Source organism: Microcebus murinus, chromosome 2, assembly GCF_040939455.1.
Source record: "Microcebus murinus isolate Inina chromosome 2, M.murinus_Inina_mat1.0, whole genome shotgun sequence".
NCBI lineage: Eukaryota > Metazoa > Chordata > Mammalia > Primates > Cheirogaleidae > Microcebus > Microcebus murinus.
In genome coordinates, this window is record NC_134105.1 from 39,848,505 (window position 1) to 39,866,929 (window position 18,425).

An 18,425-nucleotide genomic window follows, 5' to 3' on the forward strand; every position below is an offset into this window, starting at 1 on the left:
ATTGTTCATATTTCCTAAATCCAGGACCCAGTTGAGCTTCATATGGTGCATTTAGCTCTCATGTCTCTGAATTTTCCTTTGGTCTAGAATGGTTCCTCCATGTTTTGTGGAGTTTTTTTCTTCTGTGATATTAATATTTTCAGTGAAGGGAGCAGTTGCTTTGCAGAGTATTTCTCCTTCAACGTGGATTTTTCTCATAATTTTCTCATAAACAGATTTGGGCCAAACACTGACAGGACTATTCCATGAGTGAGACTGTGTTTTTCTCAGTACCTCATATGAGGCCTTGGATGTCAGTTTGTCCTGATGTTGGTTTCCATCTAATTATTAGAATTAATTTGCAAAGTCAAACCAAAAACCCTGCCAGGATTCTGATTGGAATTTATTTGCATCTAGAGATTAATTGTATCTCTTTATTAGATTTATTCCTAGATACTTTATATTTTCTGTGCCATATAAATCTGTTGTATTTAAAGATTTGTTTTTATGATAAATGGTACCTTTTTAAAAATTACATTTTCTAGCTCTGTTGCTAGAGATTATTTATCACTGATATTATTTCCAGCAGTTTTTTTACAAGCTAAATTTTGTTTCAGTTGTTCAAAACTTAAAAGATACATAATGTTATACAGTGAAAAGTCCTATTTTAAACTCTGACCCTAGCCATTCAGTTCTTTCCCAGAGGCAACCAATGTAACCAATTTCTTATATTTTCTCCCAGAACATTTTATATACATACAGGTATAATGTATACTTATATATATGGTATATTATCATTAAATAAATGGCAGGAATAGTAACAGAAATAAAAGTCTGAGGAAGGGCCAATTGTAAGAAGGACAGTTTGGTTTTATAATGATTGAATCATTACAATTGATGTTTGTAATGACTTCCAAAATGCTTTAGAAAAAGCAAATTATTTAATGGAAAATTCCAAAATATATGACAGCCATTTCCATTCAATATACTTTGCTGCAATAATTCCATGTGCTTAGAAAAAGGAAATCAATCTTTCAAAAACAGCAGATCACAGTCCTTCCTCATGAAGCCTCTTCACTCTTCTTTCAGCGCATATAGCACATCATCCTGGCTGACATTGAGCCGCACACGAAGGAGCAGGTCGTTCCTGCTGGGCTCCATGAGCAGGAGGCGGCAAGAGCCCAGCCGAGAACACACAGCCATGCTCTCTGACATTGTGGGGTATGGCAGCCCCTCCATTCTGCACAGTGCCACATGCTGACTGTATAGCTAGACACAAAAAGCAAAGCACAGGTTAAGAGGAAAGGCAGTCCTGGGGTTTTATCTGATCATTTATTTTTTCTTCTAAGAAAATTAGACACATGGTATCCAGGATACCAAATTGTGGGGCGCGGTGTCAACGCCATTACAAGTTGGCGCCTGTTTCCGGCTTTGCCTAGAGCAGCTAACAAGTTCAGCGCACGCACAATTGTCGGTTGCCCTGTGGCGCAAGAATGCAAACAAAGGGTCCTGCTATGGACTAATGCTTTGGTGGCTCGACAGCTGAGCGGCCTATCGCAGCTTAGGGGTTGTGCTTCTGGGGTATATAGCGGCCTGCGCGCTGCCGGGCTGGGTCTTCCGCATCATGTAAGTCTAAAGGGAACCCCATTAAAGCACTGTCAGAAGAACTCCTGTTGCCGCGTCTTCCTTGCTGGCGAGGCGGGCGCGACACCAAATACTCTAGAAGGCATCAATGGGTGCCCCAGTGATACCACTAGTTATACAAATAGTAATGGTCTTCAGGGGCTGAGAGTTCCACAGTCGAGAATATCAAAATTCAAGTCAAATTTTGCTAGACATTTTCCTTATCAGATAGTGTGAACGGATGCCAAGGCATGACCCTTGGAAAAGGATAAAGGCCCTTTATAAAGAAATATAGGGAGGCAGGAGGATAGCTGGAAACACAGATTCCTACCCTAAAGCTGGATCAGGCAAGTCTGTAGCAGTTCTGGTCACTCTCCATTCTAAATATTCATGAGTCTATCCCCACCACCCCTCAGCAAGGCTGGGAGCTTGTCAGGAGCAGGGGTATTAATGAATTTAGCTCAGGGTTCATGGCACCCTATAGATGTTCAGGAAATGTTTTAAACTACAATGAAAGTTGCTCTCTGTAGAAGGGCTGTCTTGGACTATAGGAGGACAATACTGGGCAAAACATGACCAGCAACTAAATGTTTATAAAAGAGTTTATAACCAGTCCATTAAAGAAGTAGCTGAAAGGAAAATGTTTCCCTGACCTATTTTAGGTAAAATAAAGATGTCTAAAACATACACAAACACAGACATACACACTAAGGTACATACTCAAACACCTTTAATTCCTGTTCTAAGGCAGCCCAGTACCTAGAGATACCAGTCTCCAGTAAACCAAGGCATGAGCCCTGTTGATTCCCTTTACTTGATCTACTTGAAGCTATGTTCAACAGTGTTCAGACTGAGCTGTTCTGTCTTCAAACACGGCCTTGCCCCTACTACAACATAAGCTGTATTAGGGCAGTAACTTTGTTTTGTTCACATTATTCCTTGAACGGTGTTTGGCACATAGTAAGCCCTCAAACTAACTTGCAGAAACCAGTTGCCAAAGTTCTCTTCTCATGCAACTCAATAAAATATCACATAAAAATAGGTGCTAGTCTGATGTTCTTTCACATAGGGTGGCACAAGTTAGTGACAAACTGATATACATTGATTGAAATTTCCACATATTTTAAAAGCCCCAAACCAAAACGAAGGATTCAAAAAAAGGGGGTCACCTGTTGAAATGTTGCTTCCTCCAGTCCTGATCGACGGAACTCTGCAAGGATGGCTTTCAGGAAGCCCTGTTCCAGAACGGAGGAGTTTCTTAAAGGAAATGAGGAAATGTGAGTTCTTGTAAGTGGATGTACCACCAGCCCAGAGGAAAGCCAAACAAAGCTTTTCTGTGTCTTCAGAGAAGAAAGAGAAAAAGCTAGGGAACACTTTCTCCTGTGTTATATGGCAAGGTTCCCCCTCAGCTCCAATGTCTCAAACTAATACAGAATATGCCATTTTGGAAGTGAGGGCACATGGCAACTACATCTGGAAATATACTGGTCTCTCAAAAATACCCTCACCCTCATTTCAAGAGCTGAGCACAACACTCAGTGTGAGAGAACTATCTGCTTCCTTCTTGTTCCCATAGCACATTTACTCCCCAAACACCTTCACCTGCAGCATAGCTCAATAAATGGCAAGAGTACTTCTGTTATCCCAGGTTTGTTTCTGTCTCCTTGACTACACTATGCCCCTTAGAGAAAGAACTGAGTCATTAGTAAATGCAGATTCAATGAGTAAATGCTTAGGAAGGGAAACATGTTTCCATGGCCTTCCTCAACTGTGGAGCAGCTTACTTGATAGCAGTGATGTAAGATGATGAAAACATCTCATCCACAGCTTCCATTAAGTGGGCTACAGTGACCAGGCCAGGGGAGTCAGGCTTCTGGGAGGAGAGCTCACAGATCTCCGTGGCACGCCTACAGATGTCCAGGCAGCGTCGTGCATCTCCAGAGAGCGCTGCTACCTACCAAGAGGGATCATTTATTCCTGAGGCCATCTTAACCCAAAAGAACCAATAGATTCTGTTTGGCTAAAAAGGAAAGGTGGTGTTGGCAATGGACTGACTTAAGCCTAAAGTTAAGTACTTAACCCTGGCAAGGAGGCTTGAGGAAGCATGGGAATGACTATAGCGTGCATGGGATTCGAATCCCTGAATCAAAACCACTGTCTTGTTAGATGAATCAGATCAACCCACAAGCCGATGGCTCTGCCAGTGCTCCTGGGCCCCTTCTTAGGGAATCTTCTATTCTCTTCCAAGCCCACTTATAAGGCCTCTTGCATTGTAAGTCTCACAAAGGGAATTCTTTGACTCACTGCAGCCTGCAAGGATCTCAGTTTCTATATTTCTAATACTTGCCAGCACCTGCCAGCAATGTCTACCATCCACCTGACTACCATCATACTCTGCCTGGCAACATCCCCAAAATGATTATTTCCTTCCAAAATTCATGGTATAGGCATATATACACAATACTGCAAGACACTGAAAGTAATCATCTTTGGGAAGTGGGAGTATAGGAGACTTAAAATGATTTGTGTATTATTTCTGTTTCCTAAATTCAAACTTAAGACATTCACAACAGAAAATCACTTTTCAAGTAACCTAAGACACAAATATGCACATCGGCTTATATTTGTCCCTTGCTCTAATCTCTCACATTGAATTGGTAAGGATGCTGTGTACATCCTGCCTCATCTCTTCTTTCCTCCTATCGCCACCCCTATGGCCTGGTGGAGCAGAACCTTGGGGACCCTAAGCATCCATTCTGACTGCTGAAAAATCCAGGGTCCATCCAACACAGAATCTAATAGGAGATTCAGCATGAACTTGGAACTCAGCCTCCAGTGCAGCCTTAGTATGAGGGTGAATGAAATCCATCCCACAGAAGGGATGGCAGGAAAAATTGCCTGTTTTGACCCTGGTGCTAGGTGGGTATGGGGCTTAAGTCAGTCTTAGGCTTAAGTCAGTCTTAAGACTGAAAACAATGGGGAAAAGTGCAGATCCTGTTTCAGTCTTCAGAAGACTGAATCTGCACTTTTCACCTCACAAAAATGAGCACTTCTCATCTCTGACGATAACTCAAACAAAAGACTGACACAGGATCCGCACTTTCCACCTCTCACAAAAATCAACTTCAACAAATGATTCTTAAAATAATGGTGAAAAGTGCTACTGTTATTAAAATAATGGTGAAACGATGGTGAAATAATTGTTACTAGGCCTCAACATAGATTTGTCTGCCAAAAAATTTTAGACTCTGAGCTGATGAAGCAAATAATCTTAAATGAGGATCTCTCCTAGAAAGGAAAGCTTGGAGACAGGCACCATACCTGGCTCACCTCTGACCCCAGCACCTAATATAGTACCCAGCTCCAAGCAAGAGCACAGACATGTGCTGCTGCTGTAGCCATTCAGGATTCAGACTGTTAAGGGCAAGAGGAAACTAGAACTAAGTTTATAATTTTTTTAAGTGCTAAAATACTTGTGGATGTGTGGTCCCTTCCTTCCTTTCTTCCCTCCTTCCCCTGCCATTCTCCTAGTAAATTGGAAGGTGTAGGTAGGCATCCAGCACCTCAGACATACCCTGCAGTGTGTGCCTTGCTCGGCATGTCACAGATACGATTGCTGAATTCTCACAATGACCCTATGAGGTAATTATTATCACTCTCATTTTTCAAAAAAAAAGGTTTTGATGTAACTTTCCTATAATATTCTACATGCCTACTAAGTATTAGAGCCAGAATTCAAACCAGGTTTGTCTACTTGACTATACTGCTTTCATTACACAATACTGCTTGCTCTCTGAATCAATTAATATTAGTTTGTATTAGAAGCCCACAATACTAATGGCCTTCTAATCAATTATATAATAAAGTTAAGGAATTGTGCTGAATTTTTTTCTTCCTTTCTTTTAAAGTTTATTTTCATTTATTTATTTATTTACTTATTTTTATTTATTCCTTTTTGGTATTTATTTTTATAGGACTTTCTAAATTTCTCTTCAACCCCACAGCACCCAGCACAGGGCCTCATACCCAGTAGGTACTCAGCAAAGACTTGCTGACTGGTTTGTGGGTGCTACTTAGAGTTCCTCGAAAGTGACCTACCTTCCTGGCTACCAACTGGATGGCATCATCATCAAAGGCCTTTAAATGTTTGAGACGGGACACCAGGATCTGCTGCAGTTGGCTGTGAGTATAGGGCTGGAAGGACATCCTGGTAAGACCCTGGAGAACCAAAATGACAGAGGAACAAGATCACTCAGTGCCCATTGATTACCTAGGTGGAAAGCCACCCTTGAGTTCCCAAGCCTGATTCCCAAGTCCCATATAATGATTTACACATTTCATCCCAAGACTACCACTGTTTTCAGCTACTATCATTACTGACAGTGGCCAGTGGTATCCTGTAGGACAGTGGTTCTCAAATTATTCTTTTTGTTTCATTCAAGAAACTTTTATTCTATGAGAATCATTTAGAAATAGAAGCAGAGGTGCTCTGATTAAAGTGGGTGGGAGGATCTTCAGGTCTATGCTATGCACTACCACAGCACCTGGCTTCACTCATCAGGCTTTTCATGATGTGATGTGCTTCCTGCTGAAATGCAAGGCCAGTAAGGGCAGACACAGTCCGCCAGTTTCACTGCTCTACTCTAAGCACGTAACACTGCCTAGCAGCTTTAAGTGCTCAAAATTTATTCACTCATTCATTCATTTAGAGACAAGGTCGGCCGGGCGTGGTGGCTCACGTCTGTAATCCTAGCACTCTGGGAGGCTGAGGCAGGTGGATTGCTCCAGGTCAGGAGTTCAAAACCAGCCTGAGCAAGAGTGAGACTCCATCTCTACTAAAAATAGAAAGAAATTATCTGACCAACTAAAAATATATATACAAAAAAAAAATTAGCCCGGCATGGTGGCGCATGCCTGTAGTCCCAGCTACTCAGGAGGCTGAGGCAGTAGGATCGCTTGAGCCCAGGAGACTGAGGTTGCTTGTGAGCTAGGCTGATGCCACGGCACTCACTCTAGCCTGGGTAACAAAGTGCGACTCTATCTCAAAAAAAAAAAAAAAAAAGAGAGACAGGGTCTCACTCTGTCACCCACCCAGACTGGAGGTGCAGTGACGTGATCATAGCCTACTATAATCTTGAACTTCTAGGCTCAAGTGATCCTCCTGCCTCAGCCTCCTGAATAGCTGGGACTATCTGTGCACGCCACCACACCTGGTTAATTTTCTCTCTCTCTTTTTTTTTAAGAGATAGGATCTGGCTATATTGCCCAGTCTGGTCTTGAACTCCTAGCCTCAAGTGATCCTTCCACCTTGGCCTCCCAAAGTGCTAGGATTACAGGCATGAGCAACAGCACCTGCAAAATATTTTTTTAAATAATTAAATCTCTAGGGCTTGGTACAGTTTAAAAGTACACAGGTAGCAGAACACCAAAAAGATAAAGTTTGCAGAAAATCATGCACATTTCATTCCAAAATAGAAGTTATAAGCATTTGAGAAATCACATTTCTGAACTTCCCTATTTATTTTCATTTTCTGTGTTTTCATTTTTGTAGAACTCTTTGGCTCAGTTTATGGATCTGTAAGGATAGCTTGAGAACTGCCCTAGAACCTACCAGTCGGCTTGACACTCGGTTCATCATGATTCGCTCGGGCAGGTCCATTGTGTTGGCAATGGTCAGAACCACAAGCCGGGCCTCCTTGTGAGTGGGCCAGTCAAAGAGATTGTACATTACATCTTGTTTGTGAGTCCACAGAAGGTCGAGCTTCCAGGGAGGAAAAGGAGAGATGCAGGGTCAATCAGAGCCCAAGCCAGGGTTCCAGAATGAAGACTTACAACCAGGTTACAGCACTGAAGCAATAAGGCAGTGGAATGACACATGCCTCTCACCACCAGGGAATGGGCACAGATGAATGCAGAAGGGAACCAGGACTCTTCTCCCACCCAGTACTCCTGGATGCCTCTTTCTTCTCCAGTCCTCCTGTGGGCACCTCACCTCATCCACAAGCAGGATGGTGGTTTCTTGAGCGGACCCTTGAGTACGGAATCGCTTTGCCAGCAGTTCTGCCGCATGGTTAGCTGTTGCCTTTTGGCCTGTTAGCTTCTGCATTAGGGGAAAAACAGTTGTAAACTGTAAGGATTTTACTTCCTTGGGCTTAAAGTTAAATCTGTAAATGGAAGAAGCTATTTAGTCTGAGGAATTTAGTATCCTATACTATACCTTCTACTTTAGCTTTAACCATAACCTGGAAGGATAAGAGAAGGCACCAAAAAAGGAGATCAAAAAAGTCTGTGCATTTGAAATACAAATAAATCACAGGCTGGCCCAGAGGCCACCCACCCACTAAAATCACTATTACATAATTCTATAACCTGCTCCAAGACAACAGCCAATGAACGAAAGAGTAAGGTTCAAACTTTGGCCTGGCACTTGACCCCTTCTCCATAGTTGGTCACACTGTCACCTGTGAGCCCATGGTTCTGCCTTGTTGGTAGGGACCAACTTCCAGCCATCCACTATCCAGCCCCTAGACTTTAGGGTCCTTGAGGGTAAGAATGTCACCTTTCTTGGCCTTGCCACCTCTACACAAAGGACAATCCCTGTGTATCATAAACATGTGAGATACACACAAAATTAAGGAAGCCTTTCTTTTTTCGTGTGTCACTAAGGAAACTGTATTTTCCAAATAGCCCAAACATCTTCACTGACCTGCAAGATCTGCACATAGACTTGGTGGGGCTCCGTGAGCTTCATGCCATTGACCTCAATGTACCGAAAGGGAGGAACTTCATGTGCTTGGGCTGCCTGCTGCAAGCAGCGCACCACCTCATGCACAGTGGCAGTCTTTCCTGTCCCCGGGACACCGGAGATATACATGCACCTAGAACAAGAAGGGAAAGCCCACGGGCTAGGTCTGTGCCAGCCACCTGACCTCGTAATCAGTTTGGAATGTAGGAATGTGTACTGAAGGACTAAGACCCCCGAAATGGGGAGATGGGGGCAGCAGTCAGGGGACCGACCGCCTTGGAAGCTGGTAAAAGTAGGACCTGGTTTTTTTTTTTACCTTTTTTTTCCCCTCACTTCATCTTGACTACATAATGACCAGATTCTATAGAATCATTCATTCCACTAGCAATGCTGTATACAAACTACTTACCAAAAAACGGACAGTTTAATTTTCTTCCTGAAAGGCAGAATTTCTATTTCTGTAGAATTACTTTGATGACAAAAGTTGCTTCAGAAGGTTTAGGCTTCAGCAATGCTTTTGTCTATTCTGCTGATACTGGAAAAGCCCATCTGGTTGAACCATAACACCTCAGGTGGCCTACTAGCAGAGGCCTTCTTCCCCAAACCACCTGCCTGTCTCAGCATCACTCACCCTCCAGTATGGTCAAGGAGTTTGCTTTCCACAAAATTGTAGATGTCTTGGAATTCCTGTTCCCGACAGGGTAGAGACTCAGGTACAGCAGAAACATGTAGCCTACAGTTGGTGGTAAATGGGGAAAAGAGAAGACTTTAGAAGCATTTTACCACCATCTACTCAATAATAAATGGAAAAGACTTATCTACAGTTTCTCCACGAAAACTTAACCTCAAACGCAAGAGAATGCCTTCATTCTCAAATCCCTCTACTTGGCCTCATAACCCATGGCATCATTCTCTACTCAAATCATGTGGGTGGACGTCATCCCATAGGAGATTCTGATTCTGCTTGATTTCTGGCAGGATCTAGAAACATGCGCTTTGGAAAAGGCTTCATATGGCTCTAAAGGGCAAGAGGCACTGTCCTGATTAACGCCTTCTATCCCTGAGTAAATGATGGCTGTAGACAGGAAGGTCTCTCCTCCCAGGCCTATCCAGCTTGGCTCAACCAAATGCTGCTTGAGAGGTTTCTTTTTTCTAAACACACACATTCCTTTTACTCTCTACCTTAATTATGTATACTGTGACTGCCAGTCATTCCTGCCCCTTGTTCCTGGCTATCTGAAAGGGGCCCAAGAGCAGCATTACCTCAGGCGGGCCTGCTCCAGCATATTGGCGGGCTCCTGGGCGGCCAGGGTTCGGTTGCGGATCTGAGGAGTGGTGTGACGTGGTGTTCTAGGCTTGGGCTATATTCAAAACAGAGAAGTTATTTCAGAAGGAAAAACAAAGCAAAACACCATTCAGGACAAACCATCAAATGTGATTCATGCTGATCTGATAAAAGGAAGAGAGGTGGTAAATTCCTCTTAGTTTCTTCCTGTATAAAGTGCCATGAGTCCCCATCTCTTGCCACACATTACACATACACTTTGTTCATAGTCCAGGACTACCACAGTCCATGGCACAAAGTACTTGGAGAAACCTCACCTGATTTTTCCACTCCAAACTCCAGGGTGACTGCTCAGTCTAGGCTAACAGCCCCATTCTCTTTTCTTCCTTGCTACTGGCTCACTACAGCAGGTCTGCTATCGCTACCCTCATCTTCATGGTGTCTCTATAAAGCACTCCTTTCTGTGGGGGGCATTTCACTCTATCTACCCTCTGCTTCCAGCCTGGCTAGACAATGATAATCTCTCTATCTCTTCCTCAGGCAGAAAGCACTTAGACCCTGTCTGTTTATATGTATTAATTTTGGAGAAAACAGGAAAGGAATAACAAAACCTTGTTGAGAAGATATCAAGAAGCCTGAGAGACTTTTGACCTATTTTATTAGGCTGAAAGTGCCCAGCCCTGTATCCCTTCTTTTGGGTGGAACCCAGGAGATACAATCAAACCAGAACAAGGATAATCTTTTGCATATCTCAGGGACACCAGGTAAGATGGCTTCTGGTGCAAATATAATCTGCTGGATTCCCTTCCCTAGAGGTTTTTCTTTGACAAGCCCAATCACATCTTCATATGGAGAAATGGAGATCAGCTTTAGGAAAAATTTTCTAATTAAACACGTCTAAACTGTGTTCCAAAGAACAAGATGCTGCTTCCATTTAAATTTGTTTAATTCAAACATTTCTAAAATACACTTGAACATAAGAAGATCCCTTTTTCTTTTTCTTTTGAGACAGGACCCAGGCTAGAGTGCCGTGGCATCAGCCTAGCTCACAGCAACCTCAAACTCCTGGGCTCAAGCAATCCTCCTGCCTCAACCTCTCGAGTAGCTGGGACTACAGGCATGCGCCACCACGCCTGGCTAATTTTTTCTATATATATTAGTTGGCCAATTAATTTCTTTCTATTTATAGTAGAGACGGGGTCTCACTCTTGCTCAGGCTGGTTTTGAACTCCTGACCTCAAGCAATACTCCCGCCTCGGCCTCCCAGAGTGCTAGGATTACAGGCGTGAGCCACCGCACCTGGCCAAGACCCCTTTTTCTTAATACCTTTTAATGTTCTGCTTAAGTTCCACAGGAAGCAGAAAAGATGTCCATTTACCTCTTAGTTCCATCTTGTTGTTACCAATTCCAATTCATTACCAATACCTAAGTAGTACTCCTAGTTTTTAGGTGTTTCAAGTGGGACAACAAAGCCAGCACTATAGCTCTGCAGCCCTGTACTCAGTACCCAGAGTCCTTAGCATGTGCAAAGCACTCTGCTGGTGCTCTTTGTAAGAAATGCAAAGAGGAGTCAGTTTACTTCCCTCAGGAAGTTTGGCTCTTGGCCAGTTGATTCTGTACCTTAAGAGGGACATGAACTCAAAAATCATTAGATTCCTTTTCAGTCTTAGAGTTCACTTAGGTCCCTTCCTCCATGAATATTCCAAGAGGAAAAGCTTTGACTATAACAGACCTGTGCTCAGAATCCAGTTGTTACTAACTGGGTGACCTCAACATTCACAACTTTTAAACTGAGAGGGATGCTTCACTGAAAAATAAACTTAAAAAAGCATACGGTTTTCTTTGGCGTCTTGGAGGGGGTCTGTAAGGATGACCTCGAGGAAGATCGTAGGTTCTTGGACACACTTCTGGGTGTCCTCCTTGGACGGGATGGCATGGAAGCCTCTTCTTCCTCACTGCTCAAGTCTGAAATTTCTGCTGACAGAATCTCTTCCTTTTCTTCGTCACTTTTACTATTATCTAGAAACCTGAATGGTAGGGACATATTTTCTGATATTTAGTGTTCAGGTCTAAATAAGAACTCCACAAAGATCAGTGTGGATTACAGGTATTGCAGGGTATCTTCTGTGACCAGACAATCTAGGTGCTTGCTACAGAGACACTCTGCCCTGGTGTTATTTATATTATCTCATTAAACCCTGCAACAACTTTGTGACTTGTATATTGTTATTACTATTTATAGATGAGGAATTCAGGCTTAGAAAGCTTAAGTAGCCTTCCCAAGGTTACACATATAGTAAATAACAAAGCCCAGATTCAGATCCAGGTCTATCAGAATCAAAATTCATGCTTTTAGGCACCCCGCCCCACATTAGTCTTCTCAGGCATGAAAAATCAAGGGCCATGGGAGCCATCTAAGCCCAGGACAGGATTTATGGTCCCTTATAAACTAAGACATTTATGTGAAACTTAACATTAATTCCAGACACGCTAAGTAAAAGGTGAATTTCAATGCACTGGCAAATAACAATATAAGAGGCTTTAAGGGATAAGAGTATAGATATCACAGATGGCAAATATGTTTTTCTGCCTGCCATGGAGCAGACTTACCGAAGCTGCTGCCTAATCCGATTCAAAGTTAAGAGAGAACTCTTTCTGCGAATACGATGGGGAGTAGAAGTAGCTTTGCTCTGAGCTTCTGGTTCTTTTGCATCCCTGCAAGATATTACGACAAGGTTATGGAAGGCAGTTTTGGGCACCAAGGATCCACAGCAGGCACTCGAAGATAGTCAGGTGGCCTGACTGGCTCCCATTTTTTTTACAGCTACTTTAGAAAAGAGCCAATCATACTTTGGTAAAAAGTTTATAATTGAAGTTTGACTCAAACCCAGAGATCAAAATTTGCCTAAACCTTATTATTTAAATTAGACTCATCAGAAACCAGAATATACTAATCCTCAGCACAGGTTCTTGTCCTTTTTTTGCTTCTGATATATCTATGAATTTACCATCCACCTAGGATAAAGGTTAGCAGAAATGCACAATATATTCAATATAAAGCATTTATTGAGCAACCTCCAATGAGCCAGGTGCTGCAGTTTCTGGGGAACAAACATTGAAATGTGTACTTTCTGGCTTCTCACATTTTTATTTGTATAGCCCATTATCGACAAACATTATCTAGCCAAACTGTTCTGGATGCATTATCTTCTTGTACTATATGTATTTAAGAATGGTTTCCAGTTTAAAACAAAACAAAACCCAAAAAACTGATTGTGGCAAAGAGCCACAACAACTCATGAAATCCAGAACTGTGAAGCAATGCATGTTTGGGAAATTATCTTCTATAGAAGTGATCCCCAAATGACAGTTGGGCATGTTAGAATCATCTGAAGAGCATTTCAAAATACAGATTCCTGGGCCCAATGCTTAGCGCATGATTCACTGTGTCTGGGAAGAAGCCTAGAAATTTGTATTTTCAAAAAGCCTTCTAGGGACTCTGTGTCATAGGTTTTCCACCCACTGTTCTAATTGTTTTTACTATGACCCACACATTTAACCTTATGTGAAGGATTTCAATTTGCTCTGCAGGTAATATCCCTGGTCACCTCTTTTTGATGCTTTCTGGTTTCAGAATCACTGAAGCCATCACTGAGGATCTCTGACCCCCACTGATAGGGGAAAGTGTTCTTTCCTTGCTAGTTTCTGTGGCTTCCAAAGCAGTGATTCGGGCTCTCAGGATCATGTGACATTCAGGTGAAGCCTTCTTGTCAGCACCAGTACAAGAGAGAGGCATCTTTCCAGTTTTCTCTGGGGCTTTCAGAACTGGAGACAGGGTATGAAGTTTATCAGGCTGACACCTCTTAGAAGGTGAGGTGATCTCAGAGAAAGCCACTTTCCGTTTATTTCCTTCTGGAGAACTCAAGGAGGCAGATGAAGTTTGCCGGCACATCCTAGTGTTAGGTGTCCTTGGTAAACCTAAGCCCAAGAGATCACATACACGATGTGTGAATTTTTTTACCTAGCAATATATAAACTTTCAATCTCATTATAACCAAACTCATTCATCCACTGAATTACATAAAGAAATGAATTAGCCATATTTTAAAATTATTCTATGCTTTCTTTCTCCAGGCTAGGTAGCTCTAATCGTTTTTTATCACTCTCTTAAATTTGATGAGTAATTTTCATAGTTAGAACCAAAAGTCAACTTTCAAGTCAGCTTTTGTGGATAAGTGTTCAGCAATCAGGTTTCCCTGACATAATCTACCAGAACAGTGGTTCTCAATCAGGGGTGATATTACATGCCCTCCACTCTACTCAAAAGCATTTGAAGAAACTTGTACTAGTGATGCTATCAAGTAATAAGACCTAGATCTTTCTTAACCCAGATTATATCTGCCAATGCAGGGAAGGATTCCTGGAGGCAATCAACTGGGTTCTGTGAATAGTGTAGATTTGCTCCTCCCTCACCAGGACCACAGGCACCAAGGACCTTAGCCTTTCATTCATAGATGTCGACTGAGCTGTTAAAATGGCAAAGTGTTTGCCAGGTGCTAAAAGGAAACAAAAGTAGAATGAAACTCAATCCTGGTTTCCACACACAAGACACACTAGGCTTACGGAGGAGATGATATACACGAGTGTTTATAATATGAAGTAAAATAAATGCCCTAAAGCACTTAAGTGCTAATGAAGATGTTTTGAGATAGACCTTGAAAGAAAGGTAAAATCTTAACAGAGTTGAAAGGGGAAGGAAAGGAGACATGTGAGGAGACAAAGGAGAGATGGATGTGAGCTACAGCAGCAAGGCAGGAATGCTCTGAGCACAGTGGAGCTCACTTTAGTCTTGGCACATGGTGTGTGGGGAATAGCTGCAGATGAGGCTAGATGAGTTGTCTAGTGCCAGTGAGTTAATCATTACAGAGGCTTTATTCATAATCACCAAAAACTGGAAACAACCTACACAGTTCTTAAACAAGAAGGGATAGGCAGATAAATTCGTACAATGGAATACTACTCACCAATAAAAAAGGAACACATTACCAATGTATGCAAAGGTGCCAGACTCAAAGGTTATAGACCGTATGATTCTAACTATACGATGTTTCAGAAAAGGCAAAACTAGTCTATGGCCATACCACCCTGAACGCGCCCAATCACGTCAGAAAAGGCAAAACTATATAGACAGTAAACAGATAAGTGGTTACCAGGGCCTGGGGGAGGAGGGGTTGGTTGACTCCAAAGGAGCACAAATGAATTTTGGGGTGATAAAGCTGTTCTAAATCTTAACTATAGTGGTTGTTACACAATTCTATGTATTTGTTAAGACTATATACTAAATAGGGAAATTTAACTGTACGTGAATTATACAATAAATCTGACTTTAAAAAGTTATCTAGGGCCAGATCTTAGTGCTCTTTGAACATGTAGCTAAAATTATTCACTTTTTTGGTAGATATGAGGGTAATTGTTATCATACCTTAGTTATTTCCCATCTTTCTGTCAAAACAATTCATCCAAAATATTTTTGTCATATCCTCCCTCCTCTAATTATGTAACTGTATCAAGCCTAAATTTCTTGCCTTCTTTTTCTTTTCTTTTTTTTCCTTCTTTTTGTCAGCCACATCGTGCTCATGCCCTAACTTTCAAAGTCCTGCATTTTCAACGGCCAAAATATAATATCTCAGAAGGTTATACTACAGATTATTTAATAGTTTTTCTGCATTGGCCAAATGTTTTACATATTGATATTCAGCTCCTAAAACACATACTGTACAAAAGAGCTACCAAGAATACAAGTACCTTATACCTGAAGAACATGGCACATAAAGAAAAAATTCAAAAGGACTAATGACATATAATAGGATAAGGATAAGCTCTCCGAACAGCTGTGGAGTGATTTTCAGATACATTATACAGGGAAAAGCAAATTGGAAAAGACAATATCCAGTAGTTACCCTTGGGTAAGAAAGAATGAAAACTAAAAATATATATGTATGCTTGTATAAAAACATATGCATACTTGTATACAGGCATGCATAAATGCATATATATATCAGATTTTTCCCAAATAAAACATAGGAAAGATAAGCCAAAAAGTAGCAAAATGAAGGTGGGAGTGAACAGAGTAGGAGGGCAAGGAAAGGAGTAGGGCTTTTCTGAATACAATTGTTTTAAATAGTTTTGAGTCTTTATTTGTGTTAATGTTTCATGTGTTTCAAAAATTAAATCAAAGATGGGAAAAGCCCTAAAATTAAACACAAACAGAAATAAAAAACCACACTATGTATCACTAATAATATAACCATAAGAAAAAAATTAAAGTAACTTTACTCAGTGGAATATATTCTAAAGGCATAATGAACTGCAAACAAATTTTGAACTTTACTTGGTAAGTTTACTGCGGGTAGTGGTACTGACATAGTAATTGTGAAACTATTTTACATATATCTGAATTGCTCCTGGAAACCAGAGTTCTTGCTGAAGGATAGAGAAATAATTATGGAATATGAAAAACGGGGGAATAAGCCTGTGGCATAGAAGTATCAGTATGAATTCAAGAGTTTTAAAATGTATATATTTCTTAGCTCTTCCTCCAAAGAACTAGAAGCAATGTCATGATAGTAGCAGGGCTCATAAAGAAACACCTGATTCCAGGGCTCAAAATCACTAATCATTATAGAAATGCAAATCAAAACCAAATAAAGGGACAACATAGATGAATCTCCAGGACATTACGCTAAGTGAAATAAGTCAGGTACAGAAAGACAAATACTGCATGATCTGACTTATATGTGGAATCTAAAAAAGTTGAATTCATAGAAATAGAGTAGAATGATGGTTAGCAGAAGCGGGGGTGGGGAGATAGGGAAGGAGTTGTTGATCAAAGGGCACACAGTTTTAGCTATATGGGAATCTTTTGAGATATATTGCACAATAGGGCAACTACAGTCAATAATAACATACTATTATTTCCAAATAACTGAGCGTGAATCTCAAATGTCTCATCACAAAAAATGTTAAGTATGTGAAGCGATGGAAATGTTAATTAGTTTGATTTAATCATTTCACATGGTATACATGGACCATAACATTACACTGTATCCCATAAATATAATTATGATTTGTCAATTAAAAATAATATTAATTTTAAAAATCACTACAGTGAGATAATACATCATACCTATTAGGACGATTACTATCAAAAAACCAGAAAATAGAGCTAGGCACGGTGGTGAGCACCTATAGTCTCAGCTACTCAGGAGGCTGAGGCAGGAAGATCACTTGAGCCCAGGAGCCTTAGACTGTAGTATGCTATCATTACACCTGTGAATACCCACTGCACTTCAGCCTGGGTAACACAGTGAGACCCCATCTCTTAAAAACAACAAAAAATACCACAAAAATAATAAGCATTGGCGACAACGTGTAGGAGCTGAAGCCCTTATACACTGTTGCTGGGAAGGCAAAACAATGTAGCTGCTATGGAAAGCAGTATAGCAATTCCTTAAAAATTAAAAATATAATTATCATGACCTAGCAATTCAATTTATGGGTATATATTCAAAAGAATTGGAGGCAGAATCTCGAAGAGATATTTGTTACACTTATGTTCATAGTGGCATTACTTGTAATAGCCAAAAGCGTCCGTGCACATTAAAACAGATAAACAAAATGTGATATATACACACAATGGAATATTATTCAGCCTTAAAAAAGAAGGAAATCCTGACACATGCTACAATATGGAAGAACTTTGGGGACATTATGATAAACAATCTGAATGATTCTACTTATATGAATTACCTAGAATAGTCAAATTCTTAGACACAGAAACTAGAATGGTGGTTTCCAGGGGCTAGGGAAAGAGGGGAATGGGTTATTGTTTAATGGGTACAGAGTTTCAGATTTGGAGGATGATGATGATGGCTGCACAACAACATGAACGTACTTAATGTCATTTACAAATGATTAAAATGAAAAAACTTATGTTATGTGTATTTCAACATGGGTCTAATCAGGACCTGGCCCACTCCTGCACTAACTCAATACTGTTGCATGAGTTAATATTTTATCATTTTTTTTAGTCCCAATGCATTATGACCTATTCCATACTTACTGCCAAGATCCAGCCTCTTCCTTGCCCTTGGGGTGACAGGGTGGGTAGAGGTTTGGCGACATTTGGAGGCAGAGTGCCTTGATTCAATCCTTTTGACCACATGTTCTTCTGGGGTCCCAGAAAGGCTTTCTACACCCTTAGTCTTGGCTCCCCTGGGCTTTTGGCACTTGGGGCTGCCTTCTTGCAGTTTATCCAACTCCGCAAATAGTTCTGAGGAGAGCGGTCTGAACTTCTTTTCATTCCAGGATTCTTTCACAAAGAATATTTTCTCATCTTTCAGATCCGTAGGTACCTCTGCATCTGGGGCTAAAGCTACTACCTAAATTTAGAAAGTATAGGTAAATAAATAGAAGAGATGAGGCCCAAAAGAGCTAAGGAATACTCCCCCAGGGCTATAACTAAAAACCATTTAAATTCACATCCATACCTGGAACATTACTTCCTCAATCTAAAGAGGCACAGACATGGCATAGCATGATGACAAAAAACATGTAAGAACAGTTAACATTTACTGAGTATTTATTAATTTAATCATTAATGGCTTTAAAGACATCAATGAAATATTAAATTATTCATTTCATTTTGTCAATGTTTATTGGCTTCACCTCTTAATTTCTATTACCATCACCCTAGTTCAAGTACACATCATCTCACTCCTAGATTATTCCCAG

At 40.9% G+C, this 18,425-nt stretch overlaps 1 protein-coding gene across 1 annotated transcript in view; it reads right to left on the reverse strand.

Moving 5' to 3' along the window:
* Positions 1-952: 952 nt before the first annotated feature.
* ORC1 (origin recognition complex subunit 1) overlaps positions 953-18,425 on the reverse strand; it is a 30,134-nt gene continuing 12,661 nt past the window's right edge. Inside the window, exons 5-17 of the mRNA XM_075998395.1 lie at positions 17,755-18,069; positions 13,241-13,610; positions 12,243-12,347; positions 11,467-11,659; positions 9,611-9,708; positions 8,979-9,080; positions 8,309-8,480; positions 7,595-7,702; positions 7,214-7,363; positions 5,697-5,820; positions 3,387-3,552; positions 2,772-2,859; positions 953-1,248 (exon numbers count right to left, since the gene is read on the reverse strand). Coding sequence (XP_075854510.1) covers positions 1,054-1,248; positions 2,772-2,859; positions 3,387-3,552; positions 5,697-5,820; positions 7,214-7,363; positions 7,595-7,702; positions 8,309-8,480; positions 8,979-9,080; positions 9,611-9,708; positions 11,467-11,659; positions 12,243-12,347; positions 13,241-13,610; positions 17,755-18,069 — 2,186 coding nt within the window. The 3' untranslated portion in view covers positions 953-1,053. The remainder of the gene's footprint in view (positions 1,249-2,771; positions 2,860-3,386; positions 3,553-5,696; positions 5,821-7,213; positions 7,364-7,594; positions 7,703-8,308; positions 8,481-8,978; positions 9,081-9,610; positions 9,709-11,466; positions 11,660-12,242; positions 12,348-13,240; positions 13,611-17,754; positions 18,070-18,425) is intronic.